The sequence below is a fragment of the Lycorma delicatula genome, chromosome 1 (genome assembly GCF_047948215.1).
Source record: "Lycorma delicatula isolate Av1 chromosome 1, ASM4794821v1, whole genome shotgun sequence".
In the NCBI taxonomy this organism is placed as follows: domain Eukaryota; kingdom Metazoa; phylum Arthropoda; class Insecta; order Hemiptera; family Fulgoridae; genus Lycorma; species Lycorma delicatula.
Window position 1 is genome coordinate 257,263,600 of NC_134455.1, and position 20,088 is coordinate 257,283,687.

The following is a 20,088-nucleotide window of genomic DNA, read 5'->3' on the forward strand; positions in this document are numbered from 1 at the left end:
ACATGTGACATGCATGAAATGGTGAGTTTAGCTGGTGAAAAACAACTGTCGTCTACCTTTGGAAAATGTTCAACTGTTAGGAAGATTATATGATAATTTAAAATATTTTTTTATAGAAGTTAAAATTATGGGTATTGTGGTCAAAGAAAATTTGGAAGACATATCTTTTTTAACATTTGGTAATTGCTTAACAATAACTTTGGCCATTAGCCATTGTCAAATAAATGAATTAGGCAAATCAATCTGAATGTAGCTTATTCACATTCAATTCACCTATTCCAACATTTCTTGGCACTTACCTACATTTTATAAGTTTATCAACAAATGTTCATAAATTTAAGCTAGAAGTACATTTAAAATGTTCCTCAATTTTGTTAAAGAGCAAAAAAAAGTATTCGTATATTAATATCTATGATGTATCTTTTTTTTAAAGTTTTCAAAAATATTTCTGCTGATCAGTACTTACATGACCTAGTAACAAAAGAAGTGACAACTGAAAAAGAATCTAATAATTTCAGTAAAGCCAGATGAATAAAGAAGATAAAGATTTTTAATCAGTTCCATATATAAATGTACCATCATTTAAATATTCAAATAATATTAAATGTTCAAATTTATGAACTGTATTAAAGTGAAATTAATTCTATATAATATGAAGTATTTAATATCATTTTACCTTTCTATTGAAAATAAATATGTAAAACATTTTTTACAGTACCAGTATTGAATGTACTTTAGTTAATTCTGATAAACACTAATCTGAACTATCTTGGATTATCTCTATTTATATTCAAATACTATATGTGTATAAAATGTGTATTGGCATTAATTATAATTTTATAATTATAATTTACATACAATTGTAATTATTTGAATATTTTACTGTATACTGTAAATATTATATTTTACTTAGTTTGGAACGTTTTAATCATATTAGAAAGCTAAAAATAGTTTACTAAACCAAAACACATACAACACAGTTTTATTTATAAATCTGCTCTCTTTTTTTAGGTACAGTCAGTTTCAGGAGTAAAATTTGACTGGGATGAGTACGTGCAGAACTTGATATTAGGAAGTTTCTACTGGGGTTATGTTTGTACTGAACTTCCTGGAGGTCGTTTAGCTGAAATAATAGGAGCTAGAAGAGTCTTTGGGTACTCAATGTTGTTTTCTTCTATTGTTACCCTTCTTACACCATTGTCAGCTTCTATTGGTTATGCTACAGTTATTGTTCTCAGAGTTGTTCTTGGGTTTTTGCTGGTATGTTTATTTTTATTGTATGTTAAATATAAAGTAGTTAATGTGATTTTCAAATAATTAAAAAAAAGTCTCAAATATCAAGATTTCTTTTTAGAAGTTGTTGTTGAAAACAATAACTCAGGAGTGCAACAAAGAGGACATGCTGAATTTTTTTTACATTAGAGGATTTTGCTCTAGGAATTCCTCCAGTCAAACAATGAATTTCTAGGTTTGACTACAACATTTTCAGACACTGAGATGGGAAGATGTTAGAAATGACTTGGTGCAATCAAAATAATTTATGCTGCATTATATCAGTGCACTTACATATGCATTAAGTATGTAAGATACATTTTTTTATTTTTATAAATAACTTGTTAATTATCTCATAGCCTTTATTTGCCATCAGATTCATCCCTTATGTTTCATGTTTCCAAAACTGAAATTTAAGGTGAATGAATAATGCTTTGTAGATCCAATAGAAATGTGAAAAATAAACATTGTAATTTTATCTGGAATAAATTTAAATCATGTTATTTTACTTCAATGTTTTAATATAATAAGAAGCTTACCATCATTCTTAAATATTTACTATGACAACACATATTTCTACTTTCTACCCAAAATACAATACTCTACTGGCTTCTTTTAAAGTCATGACAGGTTTTCAGTATAAAATCGATCTTAAGATCATTATCTGCCATTAAGTCATTTTTTCTTTGTTCGTGCTATCTTTGAACCACATCTACATAATTTGGTTATTTCTTTTCTCAAAACTTCCTCTTTATCTCTGTTTATTTTTTTCTTCTTCACACCACTTGAAATTTCTTTTGTTTTTTATTTTTACTTCAAACTTAGATTCATCAACCAATTTTCTAAAGATATCTCTTTCATTTATAAAATTCTTGTTCATTCTTGTTTGTGCAAAAAGTACTAAATCCAAAAGCCAAAATATTAATTCCAAATCCTTTACATTTTGTCTTTTGTTTTTCTGTTTTTGAAATGTTTAGGTTTTTAATTTCTTTTGTCCATTCTCTTATTACCTTTTCAAGGGTACAGTTGAATAGTGTTGGAGCAAGTCCATTGCCTTTCTGATCGAAATCTGTCCTGATATTCTACAGTTCATTTTCCATTTTAGGTGTATTCTATTTAAGAGCGCTTTAGATAATATTTCATACAGAATGAGTAAAAGAGAAGTACTGCAATAATTGTTAATGTCTCTTTTATCCCCTATTTTATGTATTGGGTGGAGATAACAACTATTCTTCTGGAATTTTCTCTGTTTCTGAGATTTCTTCCATTTTCAATTTTTTCCTTTTCTGATCTTATTTTCTTCTTTTCTAAAGTTTTGAATTTCTGGCACAATCCTATCTTTTTCACATATTTTGTTATTTTTTAAGAATCTAATTATTTCTTGAATTTTTTTAGCTTTTTTTGAGGGATTTAGAAATTTTTGTTGTTTTAAAATTCAAAACTTTCTTCTGGGTTTGAACAATTTAACAATTTTTCAAGTGTTATTTTAAGTTTATTCTTGTTTATTATTATTTTTTCTTCATCTTTTCTACTAAAGTTATTACATATTGGATTAAAGCCAGATAATTTACTTTAAATGTTTGATAGAAGTCTATTGTTTTTTTTGATAAAATTAGTTTTGCATTGATTTTAATCTCTTCTTTACCAAAATCTCGATTGGTTTTTCTAACTACTTTCGAGGTTTCTTTTAATGTTTGATTAAATTTTAATTTATTATCTTCTGTCAAGGGACTATTTCTTCATTTATGTTGACTTTTGGTAGGTTAAATCTTATAATTTGACTGGGGTTTGATTTTTGTGGATACTTGGTCAAAAATTTCATGTTAATCTGAGCAAAATATGTGTTTTTTTTTTTTGTTTTTTTTTTTTTTTTTTTAATTTAACATTCTGCATTTTTTCATACTATTTCTACAGATAACAATAAAGATATTTCTACTAAATACCTCTATCAAACCAGACAACAGAACTATTTTTGTTTCATAGTTCACATGTGAATACTGTGTACAAACAGGATAGGGCCTTTTATGCTTCAATTGTCGTTTTTAATAACTTCCATCCTTTAAAAACTTTCATCTGTTTATTTATAAGTTAAACAATTTTCTTTTGCAATACCTGCATTGGATGATCCTGCCCATGAATTAAGTTTTTTCCCTGTCAGGAGTTAGTATTTTTTCTCCTTCATCACAGATTAAAAAAATCTATGGAGTACTCATATTTTCTATTTGTATGTTTGCCCAATTAAATATTAATGAAGTTATTCTTATCAAAAACTGTTCTACACTTATTGTTCATTTAGACATTATTCTTTTGTTAATTTTGTAATTATTGTGAAATTATTTATTTATTTTTATGCTATTATAATTAATTTTTTGTTTGTAATTTATATCCCTTGCATTTTTTATTTTTATGTTAATGTGTAATTTAGCTGTTGTATTTAATTTTTCTTTCATTGTTGCTGTGATTGTCTGTTTGACGATTTCTGATTGTTTTACCATGATTGTCCTGGCAAATAGTACGTTTTTATCTATTTATGAAGTAGCAGTTCTATTTACTCCTGATGTTGATCTACAAAATGTATTATTATACACTAACCTGAATGAAATAATTATTCATCTGAAGAAATACTTAAAAAGTTTTAATTTAAGCTGAAAATGTTAAAAGTAGATAAAAAATATTCTTCAAGCTAGTATATTAATTCTGATTTACCATGATGAATTTCTGTGGATTATGTTTACATTTTGATATGTTAAGTATAGATTAATAACTTATAAACATTTAAATTTTCACAAACGTTAGTGGCTGAGGTTAATAATTTTTAAGAGAACTGTTTATGAAATTCAAATGATAGTTATTAAATACAAATTTTTGGCTCTGACTTAATTGTTGCTCACTTCCCATGCATTATTTGCCCACTGTCAGTATACAGAATTAAGTGATTTCATTCATCGTGCACTATCCAGAACTTTAACCTACTGTTCCATTAAAATGTAATGTTATTTGTATTGAATGAGATGAATTACTAAGGAATAATATGCAGATAGTTTTATTTATTTTTATAATTTTAAGTACCAGCAGTTGTTTTTAATATTTTTCAAAAAAAAAACAAACATGTGATTCCAAATAAAAATGGATTAATATTTTTTATCCTATAAAAAATGTTTGTCTTTTTACTTAAAATACAAAGTTCTATCTAATATTCTGGATCTTTTGCAATTTTCAGCTTATTACAGAAAAATTATGTTTGGCTTCTATTTTCCAGAATGGCCACCTATATCTGCAGATGCAGCTTCTATTTAGGTGTTTTTTGTGCTTTTATGTGGAAATCAAATTTCATTCTGATAGCAAAATTGAAAGAGTCTTGCTCTATTTGAACTATTGACACATATTATTTGAGAAATTCATTAAATATTTATTATATATTTCCAATAAATATATTGATTTTTACACTTCACTAATCATGGAATTTTCCATTCAGTTTTCTGTAATAAAAAGAAGATATTGGTATTGTAGCATTTATTTTTTCTTAAACTTTTTAAAGGGTGTAACATGGCCTGCTGTGCATCCCATGGCTGCTCACTGGATACCCCCACTGGAAAGAAGTAAATTCATTGCAAATATGATGGGTTAGTATGCAAATTAAATACGTTAATTTAATAACACTTTTAATAACTGGTCTGTAACTTTGCAATTCTTTTCCCTTTTCATTTGTAAGTTTAAGTGGCACTAACTGTTATCATTATTGACTCTAAATGTAAACAATGTCATTATCATTCCAAAGGAAAGCAGAGATCAGTGTTGTTTAATGTCAGGATCTGCAGGAAAATGTATCTGAAATCTTAAGTCTGATTTTGATAATCGACATTTAATACACTTTACATACTGTTATTTTTGAGATTCCTAGCTGAGATACCATATTTTTTTTACAGTACCATCATACCAAGGGATGCAGTCTAATCTTTATCATGACCTTGAATAATTTAATTTCATACTATTTTTAACAATAATGTATTCAGATGTGGGACATTAATTTTACACTGAATAACTAAAAGAAGCTAATTTTTATTTAGATTTTGTTATTTGGATTAAAGATGAAAGAAATTTAAAGCATTTTATTTGAATCTGGTTGAATTTCTTTAGCTAATGACAATATTGATACTGCTACCACTACTACTGGTTATTTGAGGGCTATTATTCTACACTGATGTTTTGAATTGGAAAGGTTGAAGTATACATTTCTATTGATCTTAATAATTGTATTTTTCTGAGTGAATGGTTTAAAAAGCCTAAAATATGTGAAGATATTTACTTTTTTTCTGCTTATCCATTTAGGCTGTGTGCTCAGAAATTAATTTAATTAATTCGTCATTTATTTGATATAAATTTTTTAATTTCTGGGGAGACTTATATTTATCCAGTCCACATGAGATATCTTATTAAAGCCAATTGCTCAGAAGCAGCAGGACTAATGCAATAGAAGAGTATCTCATAACATCTGTTGAATTTATATAAATAAGGGGATATTTGTCATCTTTCTCAATTCTTCATGCAGTAAAGTTTTAAAAAGCTGTATTTTAGATCTTCTACAAGTTATCATGCAATTGAGTGAGGAGGAAAATATTCATGAATTCAAAATAGATTATTCAACCCTAATTACCACTAAGTAAAAAAGAACTATGAATCGTATGAGTCCTGGTCTGAAATTGAATTATTTTTTTATGTATTTCAGCTTCTTCATTGGGAGCTGCTTTTACCTTACCTGTGTGTGGGTATTTGATTGCATGGTTTGGATGGACAAGTGTCTTCTATGTCACGGGGACAGTTGGGTTTGTATGGTCGGTCATGTGGTTTTTAGTTGTTTTTGACACACCAGCAGATCATCCTCGAATTACACCAGAAGAACGGAGCTACATTGAAGAAGCTGTTGGTGCAGGAACAACTACTAGTCATAAGGTAACTTATTTTGCATCACTAAATATGTAACAAATTGCAGTAATGTTTTCAAAACTATAATTGTTATAAATTGATTGTCAAGTGTATATGAAATTAAAATATAAATTGAAAACTTCAATGTCGCAAAATTTTAAACTGAAGTTAATGATTTATGACTGAAAAAATCTAGACAACTTTCCAGGAAATTTGCTTATTAAAGTAAGTGAAGGCATTCTTCGGTTAATATTTTTTAACTAAGTAAAAAATTAAACCGAATTAATATCTTTTTCTGCCTGTATTTTTATCCTGCAAAAATCAAGATGACAACCAAAGTGACAGAAAGCCTTTTTACTTTCCTGGCTATAGCTCTACTGCTGCTGAATCAGCATTGCTATAAAGGGAAAGTACAGTGATTGGCAAAAATTTTAGGTATCAGGTTTTTGGCAGAAGTCAACATTTCAAGACCCCTTAGTTCAAAAAATACAAAAAAAAAATCATAAAAATCTTTAGAAGGTATACTATATATATTATAAAAGGTATAATCTGTAGAAGGTAACACATGTATTTACATACATGTGTTTGCCTGTAATTTGATTAATATCTATGGACTGACTCAACATAAATTCTTCAAAAATGGGTCATAAACGTTTTATTTGTAGCATATTGATTGCATTAAGTTAATGAAATTTGAGAATCTATTTCCTGATTTTTTAATAAATCAGAAGAACTGAGTCAAAGTAAATTGAATTGTAGGACAAAATTGTCATTGTTGCGATCAACATTTATTTTACTGGTATGATAATAATATTTTAGAGAATAGTGTTTACAAGAGTCAGTCAAATAATGATCTGAGTGAATAGTCTAATTGAAGTTAGATATGGGAAGAGATTTTGCATGAAACCTTTGGTGTTGTTACAGGAAGGCTCAGGGATCATGCTTTCTGAAACTTGGTTAATTTGTTTGTTGAGGGTTGCAAGTTTTGGTAGGTGGTTGCGGATAGAGGAAGCCATAATAAGGTGGTAGATAGTAAGTTGTGTAAATACACTGATGAAAATGTCTGCTGAGTCATTTGCATCAGTGACATCCTGAAAGAGGCCAAACTGATGATTGTGATGTGTTATCAGGTTTAGAGGGTCTAAAAAACGACCTCTGGTGAAACCCATCAGGGCTAGGAACAGAGGGGGTGGCGTTGGAACTAGGATCATCAAAAGGCGGGTGTCTTCGCCTACTGGTGTCAGGATGGCATCAAATTAGTGGAGGTGTAATTTTTGACATCTTTAATTTTTGACTTTTTATATGACAGTTTGTTTAAGCTTTAGTATAATGTTTCATATGTTATTGAATTTATATTATATACAATGCCAATTTATTTTAAAGTCAATCAGAATTATAGGTGGGGAATGTTCTACTTTCTTTCTTAAAATGTTTTGCTTCATATCTCAAAAACCCTTAGACCAATAAAGTTGAAATTTGGCACTAATATTTGGCAAACATACACACACACACACACACACATATATATAATATATATATATATATATATATATATAAATCACTTTAGGCCTGATTTTCAATCCCATCAGACACGGGCTTATGATGGTATCCATATTTTTTTTTAGTAGACTACGAGTAAATATTTTTTAGACTTGTTGAAAACATTTTACCAAGTCGGTCCAATTTATTCAAGTAAATGATTACACCAGTAAATAAACGTTTAAGCTTCAAAACTAAGAACTGAATGGTACTGTACTTAAAAGATCAATTTTTTAAACTTTAATCTTTAATCTCAGTTGAACTGAAAATGCAACTGTATATGATAATCGTACGTCCAACTTTGTATTAATGTAAGTGTAAGTGACATGGAAACAGATTTTTTTTTTTTTTTTTTTTTTTTTAATGGGATCTCATCGAACCCTTACTTACGAATAAAAAAAAAAAAAATAGGTATCAGGGTTTTGGCAAATGTTGACATTTCAAGATCTGTTAGTATAAAAAATATTAAAAAATTTATAAAAAAATTCTGGAAGATATGTATGTGTATTGGCCTGTACTTGGATTAATATCTCTGGACTGGCTCAACATAAATGCTTCAAAAATAGCTCAAAGAATTTCTATGTAAAGGACACATAAACAAGGTGTAGGATACCTAAAAAAAAAATAAAAAAAACTCTTTCTGGGTACGCAAAAATAACTGGAATTCTTTTCATAATTTATGTATTTATTATTTTTTTTAAAAAAAAACTTAAATCCCCTTCAAAACATTCTCCATTACAGCTAATATATTTGTCCAATTATTTACTCCATTGTTCAAAACAGTTTTTAAATTTATCTGTTGTAATGCTTGACAGCACCTTTCTCATATTTTTCTTCACCTCATCCACATTGGCATGATGGAAAAACCAGTCACTTGACTGTCAGAAATTGGACTTTTTTTAAACAAACTTGCACAATCTTCTGAGTATCCTATATCTGTATCAGAATCTTCTCAAGCAGAATCCTGTTTAACAGTCTTATCTGGTGAAACTAATTCCGAATACACCAGCCCTCTCACTGGAAAAACAAATCAGTATTGTTGTCATGTTTGATTTCATTTAAAAAAATTCGCATTTTTTTTTTTTTTTTTTGGGCTAGGTGACGACATTGCAGTCTTTCACTGGGTTGACTGTTGTTTGGTTTCGGGGTCATAATCATAGCACCATGATTTGTCGTCACCAGTAATGATCTTGGAATTGAAATCTGGGTTGGTTTGGGACTGTTCTTTCAAGCATGGCATGCTTCCAAGCAACCCTCCTTTTGCTGAACAGTCAGGAGCTGAATAACAAATATTATAGCAACTCTTCCATACCCAAATCTTCCGATAAAATTCTCTTAACTGAGTTTCAAGTTATTTCAGACAACAAATGCACAGCTTTCACAAAAAAATTCACTGAAGTCAGATATAATCTTCTCAGGAGGTGCTGCTTGAAAGACTGACACAGAAAAGATACTTGATACTCTCCTAGTAGGAAAACAGTGTTCTATTGAAACTCCACTCAGTACAATGCAATTCTGGTTATTTTTGGGTACCATTCATATAAGTATAATATAATTATGATGGTAAAAAAGTAATTTGGTCAACGAGTCAACTGGGACCAACATTTTTTACAAAGAATTTTGATTCTTCTCTCAATTATACTTTTAATGCTGCATAATTTTTAAGCTGAAAAACTCATTTTATCAAGGAAATCAACTGAACCAATTTTTTTTACTTACATGTTTTTACTTCCTTGTATGAAGTAAAGAAAGTATTGTGATGGTGAAAAATTTCAGTTTTCAGATTTTAATGGTAATATCTATTTTGACCATCCCTAAATCCATTCTGACTAGTTTTGGCATGATGTCTATTATATGTTTCTCGCATAACTCAAAAACGATTAGCCGTATGATGTTGAAATTTTGTATTTGGGACTGTTGTAACATATAGTTGTGCAACTCCCCTTTTGATTGCAATTGACTGAACCAAAAGTGTCCAAAAAAGCCCAAAATCCAAAAAATTGAATTTTAGACTTTTTCTTAACTGCAGTAATAAGCCCTCATTGAGAGCTTTTCAGTGATTATAAGTGATACTTATTTTCATTGGTTCCAGAGTTATAGCCAAATAAAATTCTAATTAATGAAATCTCACTGAATTTTGAATCTCACAAGCGGAAGGCACATTGGTTCAAATCAGACTTAATTTCTTTTCTTTTTTTTTAATTTAAATGTATTGATTTATTAATAATTATTAACCTCTGACTGTAAAAAAAATTACAATAAATTATTATTCAATAAAAAAAAAAAAAAAAAATGTTAAAAAATATCAGAAGTTTATAATGAAATAAAATTTTATGTACTTTTTATTTAAAAAAAAAAAATGTGTATATGTAATTTAATAGGTGTAGAAGGAAGTCATATGGTATTCACCTCAGATTTTTCACAATTGTTATTTATTTCAGAATAAGTTTTTCTTTTGAAAACAGAAACAAGTTAATGTTTATTATTTGTAGAAGTGTAGCTCCCGGTATTTATCCTATAAGTTAATCTGGTTAACAAGTTCAAAACATATGCATTTTTTTAATTTGACTGTTTTAATAAGTACTGTAGTCTATTAGGTTCCTGATTTTGTTACAAAATATTCTTTTTAGACATATCTGCAGTCATTGATAGATAAGCCTTTATTAAAACATTATAATTGATTATTAAAACCAAATTCAATTTAATTATATTAAATTTCAAGTACCCTTAATTTTTAAAACCAAATTATAATCATTATTATTATCATCATTGAACGAAGAATAACTCAATTACCTTGACTGATTGAGCAGTCCAAACTATTTAAAAACAGTATCAAACTAAATATTTACTACTCATAAAAACAATAAATTTTGGATAACAAAAATTTTCTCTTAATGAAGTAAATGAAGGAATCCACCATCAATCTTAATATGTTATGCTATTAATGGTTATGTATTGTATCTATTTGTCTATTGCTACTTAACAATACATTAGAAAGGTTCTCTGCATAATTTATCTATTTCTTAAATTCTCTTTCTATTGAACATAAGAACAGCTTTTTTCCTTAAATGAATTTATTTTGTCCAGAATTCTCAAATTTACTTTTTACTGTTTTCAATTTACTACTGACCCAAAACTTTATTATATCTTACTTTATATTCTACTTTTTATTTTTGTACAATTCCTTTAATTTATTATTACTTTATACATGTAAAAGTTGGTATTCTTATCTATTAACTTTCCAAAGAAGTTAAGATAAAAAACAAACTTTGATATTCAGTAACAAACCCTTCTTTTGCAACTTACATTTTGTTACATTTAGAATTATAGTTTTATAATTTATTTAATTATATTTAGAATTATAGCAATAGTTTTAATCAGGTAACAAATTATATTGTCATCAAGATTTTTACATTCACATTACCAGATAAAAACCTAATTTCTCCTGATAAAATTTTTCATTTTGTATAGTATTCAAGTTAAATTTAAGACATAAAGAATATTTGAATCAGCATTTTTTATTTATTGGTATTTACATCAGATACTATCGCAGTAAAATATTTTATAAATGTGCTTTGAAATCATTAATAAGATTAATTGGATCAAAGTTCACACACTAATGGTATATAACAGAAGAAGCTAGTATTAGAAAATCTAAATTTGCCTCCACCAATTCCTTTAGTTTGCCATTTGACTTTATTGAATTAAAATCATTTAAAAATTCTAAAAATTGTTTACCTTCATCATTAACATTCATTTATTAGAATTTCTATGATAACTTTGAATTGATAGAGGCAAAAATAAATATTTAAGGAATTTTTTCTCTAATTTCTAACTCTACAATTAAAATCTCCTATTATAATACATTACAAGTATTGTTCTCTGCTACAACATTATACAAATCATTGAAATCCTTACCCAAATATTTACAATTGATGTGATCGATAATTAGAAATTAAAATCTAATTAAAGGAAAATAAATTAGATTTGTATTACTTGTAAACATTTTATTTCTACATAAACACCATAAATTTTTGTTGGACTCTTGATATAACTTTACATGCACTTTTATACATCTATATCAGTAGTATTAGTTCTACTTTACAAAATATGAGTAAATGTTGCATAGTTTAGAGAGAATGCTTGCCAAGGTTAAAGGGGGATTGGAGATTAAGAGATTGAAAATCTCTTTTGTGCAGTTGGTTGTGTTAATGTGTTGTGTCGTATGCAATGATAGTTGTTTGTTGCTTTTGACATCAACAACAGTCTTTTGTTAATGGGTATAAAATAATTTGCTGTTAATACTCTTTTCTAGCTGGGCCACTTGCCAGTTTTTTTGAGGAGGGCAGTCAAAAACCTATTTTAATATTACTGTAAAGTTTTTACTACTAAAATGTTTTTAAGCTTATTTGTACCATGATAGGTAATAATTATTATATCCATCATGATAAAACCACAATCATAATTTTTTAGTAATTCTAATTTCTCTTAAAACTCACTTCAAAGAGGAAGTGTCTTTTACAATTAAAATAATCTAAATAAAACTTTTTTTCTCTTATAAATGGTCAACAATAAAGATCAATTTAAAAAAAAAATATTTTTTGCTTATTCTTAACTATTTCTCATAAGAAAAATTAATGTTTTCAAAAACAAAAGGGGGCTTAGCTGTTTGTAATGCTTAAGGAATAGTGTAGGGGGTAAAAGGTTTGATAGTCATTATTCTACTTCATGCCAGTATACTGAAGTTCACTGTGGAAAATAGTCTAGTTTATTCCTTAAACTTATTAAATGATTTACATGTTAAAATAATTAAAGTTATTGATAATGTGCACAATTATCTACTAAGGTGGTAATATTTTATTACATATGTAACTGTACAAAGTGTAACTACAATTTTTATTAACAACTGTGGCTATACTTGAGCATAATTGTTTATTTTTTCAATTTAATGTACCAATCATTGTCTGCAGGTATTGAGAGTACCTTGGTTAAGGGTCCTTACTTCACCTCCAGTTTGGGCAATAATAATAACTCATGGTTGCAGTGTGTTTGGATTTTTTAGTATTGTTAATCAGCTACCAACCTATATGAAGTATATATTAGCATTTAACATTAAAGAGGTAAGTATTTGATGTTTAAAATATGCTTAAATGTAATGTATTTATGCAACATTTTGTATTTAATAAGTTTTTATTGTAATAATTCTAAATTTTGGGAATTATTCTTTTATGTTCATTTTTACGGTATTTTAAACTAGGATATTTTTTTAGATGAGAAATCTTTGATGAGATTTTATGATAGATTACTCTTGATGTTAATTTACTAGAGTATACCAGAAACAAAACTTCTAATGGGGGTCTGGCAGTATGGTTTGAAGTTGAGTGGATGCTTTCACATGACACCTGGAGTTGAGCAAGCATTTTCCTTCTAGAAGCCTAAATCTGCTTATTAGGAGTTATTCTCTCTCCCCCTCCTCTCACTCTCTCTCAATGTGTGTGTGTGTGTGTGTGTGTGTGTGTGTGTGTGTGTGCACAGAATGATTAATCAGTAATATGCTGTTTACAGCCTGGGTAAACATAACTCAACTTTTTACAGAATTGTTAGGAGGATGGCATTCTACAAGTATCTTAAACATCCCTTTGGATGCATTTGTCTTGTTTCATGGTTCCTCTCTGGGTAGTTCACTTGTTTCCCTGATCTTTCATCCCTTCGTCCTGCAGAACTCTTTATTCTGTAAGCTTTGGAAAGATCCCTACTGGATCTGTGGTAAGGATGTGGAAACCTGAACACTTCCTTTGTCCTAAATATTTGGTGGTTTACTAGGGGCAGTTGTGTCTATGACTGTGGTTTCCAACCTGGGAGGCACCAAAACCTTTTAATAAAAAAATTAATGTTCATACCATAATGTCTATAAATGAATAAACTTCATATTGTAACATAACAGCACAAATTCAGAGAAGTAATATTTATTTTTGTACAATCATTTAATTGTTATTAAAAAATTATCCAGAGCGGAAGATTTTAAAAATGGTGCCTTTGCAAACACTCAGTTTCTGTAATGCAAAAAACAACCGCTAGTTGCATGAAACAATAACCTCAAATTTAAATGGCATTGGCAACTAAATAGTCTACTGAAGCATACTGGTGGGGTGTGATATAGTTTTTATTGTCATTTCTTTCTAAAAATAATTATTAGTATATTTTTATAATTATATTTAATTATTATTGATTTTAAATTTTATTAATAAAACATTTTCTAGACAAATGGATAAATTTTTGAATGGTTACAAGAGAAAAGTTGACAATAATGAAGATACTGATGCTGATTCAAGTAGGAATAAAAGCAAAAGAGGAGGTAAAGCTCCCAAGAAAAGACAGTACAGTTCATTGTACTTATCGTTAGGATTCATAAGTGTTATTTTAGATTGCTTGGAAAAACCAGTATGTTTGAAAGTTTTGGCTTCAGATAGTATAAGACCAGTCAAATTAAAATGGCACCATGAAACTCTACATTCTGAATATGTTGGAAAGCCCATAGAAATTTTTTCAAAGAAAACTGGATGTGATAAATATTGAAAAGCAAACATTTAAAAAAATACTTTCAGTTACACCTAATGCATTATTGGCTTCGTACCATGCCTCTTACTGAATTGTGAAATGTAAGAAACCACATATAATAGGAGAAACCCTAATTTTACCAGCAGCTTTGAACATGGTTCGAATAATGTTTGGCGAATCATATGCAAAACAGTTGTGACAAATTCCGCTTGCTGATAATACAGTTGGAAGGAGAATAAATGATATATCTGAAGATATTTGCGATCAATTAGTTTCTCAGCTGTGTACTTCGAAATTCACCATTCAAGTAGATGAGGCAACTGATATAGCTAAAGATGCCTATTTAATTGCATATGTTCGATATGTTGCAGAAAATAATATATTAGAAGATATATTATTTTGCAAACTCATTACTGAAAAAATCACATGCATTGAGATGTTTAATATAATAGACAGTTTTTTTTTAAGAAAACGACATAACATGGAATAATTGCATTGGATTGTGAATCGACGGAGCTCACTCAATGTCCAGACACAAAGCAGGTCTTCAAGCATTAGTCAAAAAGAAAGCATCACATGGTACCTGGACACACTGTATGCTTCACAGAGCAGCTTTAGTGTCAAAAAATATGAGCAAGGAATTCAATAACATTTTTACGAAAGTTATTATAAACTACACTAAAAGTAGTCCTTTAAGAGCTAGGCTGTTTGCATAGCTGTGTGTTGGTATGGAAGCTAATTATAAGACCTTATGATTTTCAAAAGTAGATATTTATAAAAATCAAATTATTTTTTATGAATTTCTGGAGATTCTGGTTTCTTAAAAACAGACATTATTTTATGCTGTAGTTATTCTTTAAGTTTGAAAGTAAGAGGATTTGGAATTTTTTATGATTTTGAAGAATTTCAAGGTGACGTTTTCTTTTTCTGAATATGTGTGAGTTTTGACAAATGTAGTCAGAAATCTAGGTAAATACCCTTCTGCTAATAAAAAAGTTGTTTATAAAAATTATTCTTTTCTACAGTTGAAAAAACAGTCACTTTTTTAATTATTTCAATAAAAAAACCGATTTTTGTTGGTTTATCAAAAACCATTATGAAATATGTTCTAATGCAAAAATTGTGTTAATTATCTTTTCTGTTTTTACTTTTTTTTTTGGGGTGAAAAACGCTTTGGTGTTATCATCCCCGAACACAATGTATTTATTTTACTTTTTTTTTAACTAAATATTAAAAATTCACAATTAAAAATTAATTAAAAAGAAAACCATCTTTAAAAACGATTAAAATACATCTTAAAATGAAAAAAACCTGTAGTGTATACTAAGATCAAAATAAAACACAAAGATAGAACACATCATGCTATATATCGACAAAGATAATAAAATTGCCATCTGTTTTATGACAAATGGCATAAATACTTCATAGTAATTTAAATTTTTGAATATAAACAGGTTGCCCCAAGAAATTGTAAAACATAAAGATAACTTTGTTTCATTATCCCCTAAAATTTTTCGTGTGTTAGCCCTTGGTTAAACTTGTGACATAATGCAGGATAACAGATACAATCCACAAGGACATGGTGCACTGTTAGTTGGCAGTTACAGCAAGCACAAGGAGTGCATCTCTTTGCATCATCAGATATCCATGAGTGAGCCTAGTGTGCCCTATTTATAAACTGCAAATAATAACCTCCTCTCGACGGTTATTTCTGCATGAGGAGCTCCTCGGTGATATAGTGTTCTTAGCAGGGCAAAGTTATTGTTCACGGTAGCATCCCACTCACTTTGTCACTCATCACAGATCAAAACCCATTGCTAGCAGCACTGCGTTTTGTGTTAAATATGACTCTTATCTATAGAGGTTAACCATATGTTATAAGGTTACATATACTAAACAGGAACATGTAATTTAGTTATCATTTTGGAGATGGGTGGAATTAGGAAATATCTACTTTCAAATTGATTAATGTTTTTTATACCGTTTCTTTTTATGACTACGCAAATTATTTTGTTAACTACTTAATCTCTTAATAAAATATTTTTCAAGTGTTCCATTGCAATCAAAATTGACTCTTTTTACTACAATTACTACTTGTATTATTTGGAAAATTTTGCTTGAGTAATATAGTTTGAAGGATCATCATTCAAATTCTTAAACTCTTGAAATTGATATTCTTCTAATTAATTATGTGGTTTTTTTTGAGACCGCAAGATAAATTGTTTGAGATACAATTTGAAGAGGTTTATAAAGATTTGTCTTTCTTTTCAATTAATTAAAATATATAGGCATTAATTATTTGAAAGAATTTACTTTTATGTGTTGTGAAGTATCTGTTGATATATTTGAGAGATTTTCTTGTTTAATACACTAAGAACCATAATTAATAAATTCTTGTAATTTATTAATAAAATTATCTACGCGCATTTGATTTTCATCACTTACTGATGAAGTCATTTGACATGGAGTTCAACATAGCATACTGATGATTTCACTAACCATTATTAAATATTGTAGGTTAATAATGTTTTGTTAGTGCATACTATTAGTGTAACTGATTTTATTACTGATTTTTGTATGACTACATGTAGAAAATATTGTTGTAGCAATGCATGTGTCCACTCGGAGTTAGCAGTTTTAATTCTGATTTTGTGGAACTAAATTTAAAATTAATTGTATAATTATTTAATTCTTTTTTTTAAATATATGTATGAACATTTTAAAATGTATATTTTGTAATGATAACCTACAACCCAGCTGTTTAGATAATTACTATTTTCTCATAGTGCTTTGTGAATTATACTGGTAGAATGTATATCACATGATTTATATAATTTTTCTATTAAATCCCAATTTATTTATTGTCTGTTAATTGCTCTAGTTATTAATTATATAGTTTTAGTTATTAATTTTAATTTTGTATTACTATTAATTACATTAATTAATTATAATAATATAATTAAAATACATTAAAAAAAGAAAATTTACTGTGAGCTTACCTCAGTAAAGTTTTCCTTAAATCAAATCTTTTTTTCTTAATCAGTTCCTTTTTTTATTTTCTCCAGAGTCTAGTATATTAAATGTGTTAATAAAAACGTTTAAATTAGGGATTTGCATAGTTTTTTTTTTTTGCTAATGAGTTTTATTTACAATCGGTTTCTAAAAAAAAAAAAAAATGTTTAAACTACCTACCTCATAGATTACATAACATTATACAGTTGATAACAGTAACAATAAAATAAATAAAATTATAAATAAGAATAGCATATGGTTAAAGTTAAGGAGATATTAAGAAAATAAAACAGTAATAATAAATGAATCTACAAATAACATAATAACAGTAGTAAGTCCTGACAACCAATATCAGAATGTTAGAATGTCAGAATAATAGCCAAGTCAATTAGTAATAAGGTTCTTAGAATCTAGAAAGACAGTAAACAATGTCAATAGACATATCAGTAGATACACCACATGATAATGTATAAATAATGAGCTACTATGACACATAACTTACATTATAAAAGATAATTTATATTGTGAGTCTTGTCAATAATCACTCAGGTCCAGCACTTGTAGCTATCTAATATCCCTATTGTATCCAACAGGTTTATAGCTAAATGGTTATCATGTATTTAGCCGTTATATGTAATTCCTGCTTAGTCTCCATATTTCACTCTGTATGTAGGAGATTTGTTGATAATTGTAAATCTCATTGTTTATTGCAAACCATGGTGCCTTTGTTACAGTCCGCAGTACCTTGATTTGAAATCATTGGGTCAGCTTAATGTTACTGACTTGGGAAAGTAATGTTACTTTCCCATAGTGTATACCAAAAGTCCAAGTTGGTTTTAGAGACATCTTGTACGTCAATAATTTGTTTGATAGAACAGATTAGAATTCTTACCCAGTAACCAACACAACCACATAAACCTCACATCTTACATTATTTGTTTTTTTTTTGCCTCTTTAATATGATCTCTCCAAGTTAAACAATGATCAAGGTGCATACCTAGGTACTGTGTGTGCTCACAGCAGGGATATCAGTATTGAATATGTCTCGAGGGCAGTTGTCTCTCGACAACTGCCCTCACAATGGTGAATGTTACATGATTCAATTGAGCTGGGTTCACCCTTTCTTCCAGCTGCACTACCATTCTTGATGAGGTCTAGAACAGATTGCAGCTTCCCAGAGGCCAAACTCATTTTGTTATCAACCACCAAGATTGCTGTATCGTCCGCAAAGGATGCAACTGTGACATATTCTGGGCTGAGAACGTTTGCAGTGAAGATGTTATTCAATATCAGACCCAAGACTGAACCTTGAGGTACCCCTGACTGAATACTGAAAAAGGAGGACAGCTTCTGGTTATACCTCACTTGAGCATAATGATCATCTAGGTTGTTTCACAGTACCAGATACATGTTTTGAGCAGGTTCAACTTTAATTTGTAGAGGAGGCTAGGTAACGAGACTTTGTCAAAAGCTTGCTGAATGTTTAAGAAAGCTGCTGAACAGGATTTCTTTCTTTCCAAGCAGTCATAGATAGTATTAACAACTATGGATTTGCTCAATGATTGAGTGGTCACATCTAAAGACTAATTGGTGATCCGGAATAATGCTCTTTTCCACTAAGATTGGCCATAGCCTCTGAAGAAAGAGTCTCAAGAAATTTCTCTGCTTAAGATGTAGAAGTGAAACTTATGGATCTATATGTGAACCCACTTCATTGGCAGGTTTACCTGGCTTTAAGATTATAGTTAATTGTGATACCTTCTATTTCATAGGGTACCATGTTGTCTCAAGGGTTGCATTGAAGAGGCAAATTATGTAAACTAGTGCTGAAGGTGGTAGCATGAATAACATCCTGTCAGTCATAAAGTCAAATTCCAGAGCCTTCTTTGTATCCTTTATCTTTGTAAATTAGATGAATGTGGAAGTTTCTTGAACTTGCTTGTGGTTTTCCATAAGGAATAGTCATCCCTGCCAAGAGAGGAAAAAGTAATTCAATGTAGCTTCTAAGTGTGTCATTTTTGACTAATCTTAATAGTTTTCGAAACTTGTGGGCAGCCCTGTTGAGAGCCGTTTTATACTCTGGATTCCTGTAGCATTGTTATCTTCTTTGGATTCTCCTTTTATTTAAAATAAGTTCCATGATTTCTTTTGAATATTCTTTGCCTCCTTTGCTTTCACTTTTCTAGGTTGGGGTTGATTCCAAGCTACCTTCCACAAAATCGAAATCAAATGCTTCATTGCATTATCAATATCCTGTTCATATTTCAAAGCCTGTAGGAAGCCTATTCTTGACCCAGCTTTGGTAGGATTCCCAGTCAATTTTACTGCTGTGAGTTATCAAGCAGTGCCTCTTCTTAATCACCATTGTCCTCACAGTCAGTATCAGAGGATAATAATCGGATGTGAAGTTTAGGTTATTCTTCACATCTTTATACAAAGAGCCAACCTCTGATGTAATGAAAAAATCCAATAGGGCTGGAGCTTTAGTTACATTCGTAGACCAATAAGTTGGCTCTAGACCACAGAGAGCATTAAGCTAGCCTTGTGATACATTCCTTAAGTGCTCTTCCAAGAGTAGTTATCAGTCTGAAAGTTAGGTGCTTTGTATTTCAGTCTCCCTCTGAGATAAAGCGACAACCTGGTGACATGAAGTAATCAGAAAACATGTGAAGTGATATAGTAGGATGAAGTGGGCAGTAGATCACTGAAAGTTTCAGAAGCTCAAGCCTGTTCTCTACTTCAACTAAGTTACTTGAATGTGACTGGTTATAAATGATGGTTGTT

At 29.2% G+C, this 20,088-nt stretch overlaps 1 protein-coding gene across 2 annotated transcripts in view; it reads left to right on the forward strand.

Annotated features, from left to right (window-relative positions):
* The window catches only part of LOC142330671 (sialin), a 162,683-nt gene that overhangs the window by 133,642 nt on the left and 8,953 nt on the right, over window positions 1-20,088 (forward strand). For both annotated transcript variants that reach the window (XM_075376118.1, XM_075376125.1), the window contains exons 4-7: window positions 1,012-1,260; window positions 4,811-4,895; window positions 5,999-6,222; window positions 12,705-12,854. In XM_075376118.1, the coding sequence (XP_075232233.1) occupies window positions 1,012-1,260; window positions 4,811-4,895; window positions 5,999-6,222; window positions 12,705-12,854 (708 nt within the window). The remainder of the gene's footprint in view (window positions 1-1,011; window positions 1,261-4,810; window positions 4,896-5,998; window positions 6,223-12,704; window positions 12,855-20,088) is intronic.